The sequence below is a fragment of the Malus domestica genome, chromosome 17 (assembly GCF_042453785.1).
Source record: "Malus domestica chromosome 17, GDT2T_hap1".
Lineage (NCBI taxonomy): Eukaryota > Viridiplantae > Streptophyta > Magnoliopsida > Rosales > Rosaceae > Malus > Malus domestica.
This window is the reverse complement of record NC_091677.1, coordinates 24,120,042-24,122,147: the sequence shown is the minus strand read 5'-3', so window position 1 is coordinate 24,122,147 and position 2,106 is coordinate 24,120,042. Positions and strand designations below refer to the sequence as shown.

At 33.8% G+C, this 2,106-nt stretch overlaps 1 protein-coding gene across 1 annotated transcript; it reads right to left on the bottom strand.

Annotated features, from left to right (window-relative positions):
- Positions 1-1,266: 1,266 nt before the first annotated feature.
- LOC139193423 (uncharacterized) lies at positions 1,267-1,896 on the bottom strand. The gene has a single exon (XM_070816435.1). It carries the CDS (start codon positions 1,894-1,896, stop codon positions 1,267-1,269), a length of 630 nt encoding a protein of 209 aa, XP_070672536.1.
- Positions 1,897-2,106: the final 210 nt, after the last annotated feature.

Genomic DNA, 2,106 nt, shown 5'->3' with positions numbered 1-2,106 from the left:
AGGAACATTTTCAGTTATGATCATTGAATTAATCATATGAGTGAGTGTCATATTCTTTCTTTCTGCTAAGCCATTTTGTTGTGGAGTGTAAGGTGTAGTTTTCTGATGAATGATTCCATGTTCTTCACAAAATAAAGAAAATTCATTTGAACAATATTCACCATCTCTATCACTCTGAAGGATTTTAATTTTCCTTTCCTTTTGGTTTTCAACCTTTGCCTTATATCATTTGAAAAACTCAAAGGCCTCATCTTTATTAGACATTAAATAAACATAAGTAAATCTAGAACAGTCATCAATAAAAGTAATAAAATAGCGTTTTCCTCCTCTAGTTAAAACACCATTAAACTCACATATATCAGAATGAACTAAATCTAATATTTCAGTATTTCTTTCTACTTTTTGAAAAGGTTTCTTTGTAATTTTAGCTTGTGTGCAGATTTCACAATTTTTAAATGCAACATCTTTACAAGAAATTAAACCATGTTTAGACAAATATTTTAAAGATCTATAATTCAAATGTGCTAAACGAGAATGCCATAAAGTAGAAGAAGAGTCATCAAAATAAACAGAAAAATTCACTTTATTGATACTGAGTTTGAACATTACATCAAAGGAATAACCCTTGCCAACAAATACACCATTCTTTGACAGTATAAATTTGTCGGCTTCCAACACCACTTTAATACCATTTTTACATAGTAGATTTGTAGATACAAGATTCTTCTTAATGTCTGGGACATGAAAAACATTTGTCAGAGTCATTGTTTTTCCAAAAGTGAATTGTAGTTCAATAGTCCCTTTTCCAAGAACCTTAGCACCATTGTGATTGCCCATTAGTACTTCTTGACCATCCTCTTCGGCTTTGTAGATCTTGAACTGTGCTCTATCATTGCAAACATGTATGGTAGCACTAAAATCAAGCCACTAGTAAGAAGATTTAACGGTTGCAGCCATGTTCAATCCAGTGATCATGCCAATTTGCATTTCAGACACCATAGCAATTATATATTCAGTATGAGTTTCCTTTACCATATTTGCTTTGTTTAATTTGGCGTCCCCATTTTTCTTGAACCTGCAATCACGAATAAAGTGGTATTTCTTTCCACAATGGTGGCAAGTTGCATTTTTCTTGCCACTGTTGGTGCCAAAAGATGTCTTTTTGAACTTTCCTAGGTTATTTGCTTTCAAGTTCTTTTTGAACTTACTATTGCTCCTTTCAACATAATTGATCTTAGTGAAGTCTTGTGAGGAAAAATATTTTTCTCATTTTCGAGTTTCCTCTTCAATTTGGATCCCCTTCAAGAGATCTTGGAGACTTATATCTTCTGCCATATGCAAAAGCTGCTTTCTATACTTGTTCCAATCAGGGGGTAATTTTGACATGATAGCCCCTACTTGTAATGCATCCGGAACAATTATTTTGACTTCACGAAGCTTTGTGATCAAAAGTAATAAATCTTGAACTTGGTCCACAATGGATTTGCCATCAGTCATAGTGAATTCATAGAACTTAAACATGATAAATTTTTTGGTACCTTTTTTTCTCCGATGTATACTTCTCTTCAAGAGCATTCCATATTTCCCTTGGAGATGAGTTGTAGAAAATAAATTGTAGAGCCAATTCAGCAAAGTATTCAGGATATGTCCTCTGCACATCAATTCATCGTCTTCACTCTTCTTTCTGTTGGCAATAATTTGTTCAGTATCTGCATCATGAGGTTCAGGAATTGGCTGCAAATTTGGATCAAGAACATAAGAAATGTTCAGGGCCATCAACATCCAGCGTATATTGTCCTTCCAGCGCATGAAATTGGTTCCATCAAACTTGTCAAGGTTCCAAAAAGCACCGTCGTTCATTGCAGATAAAGCCATAGTTTCAGACATCTTCTCCATTGCGAATATCACTTTAAGATTGTAAAAATAAAGTTGAGAATTAGACAGAAAAAAATGACTTTGAGGCACGTTAATACGTTTTCCTTAGAGTGATATTTGCCCCCACTCCAATATGAGTTTGCTATAACGGATCTAAAGCAAATCACTTCCAGGATACAACAAAGTTTGGAATTTTAGTTTAGCAAGAACTGAAATTCCCTTAAAATCTTC

What these genes read in the sequence shown, in the direction of transcription:
- LOC139193423 (XM_070816435.1), bottom strand. Translation starts at nt 1,896, where the DNA reads ATGGAGAAGATGTCTGAAACTATGGCTTTATCTGCAATGAACGACGGT.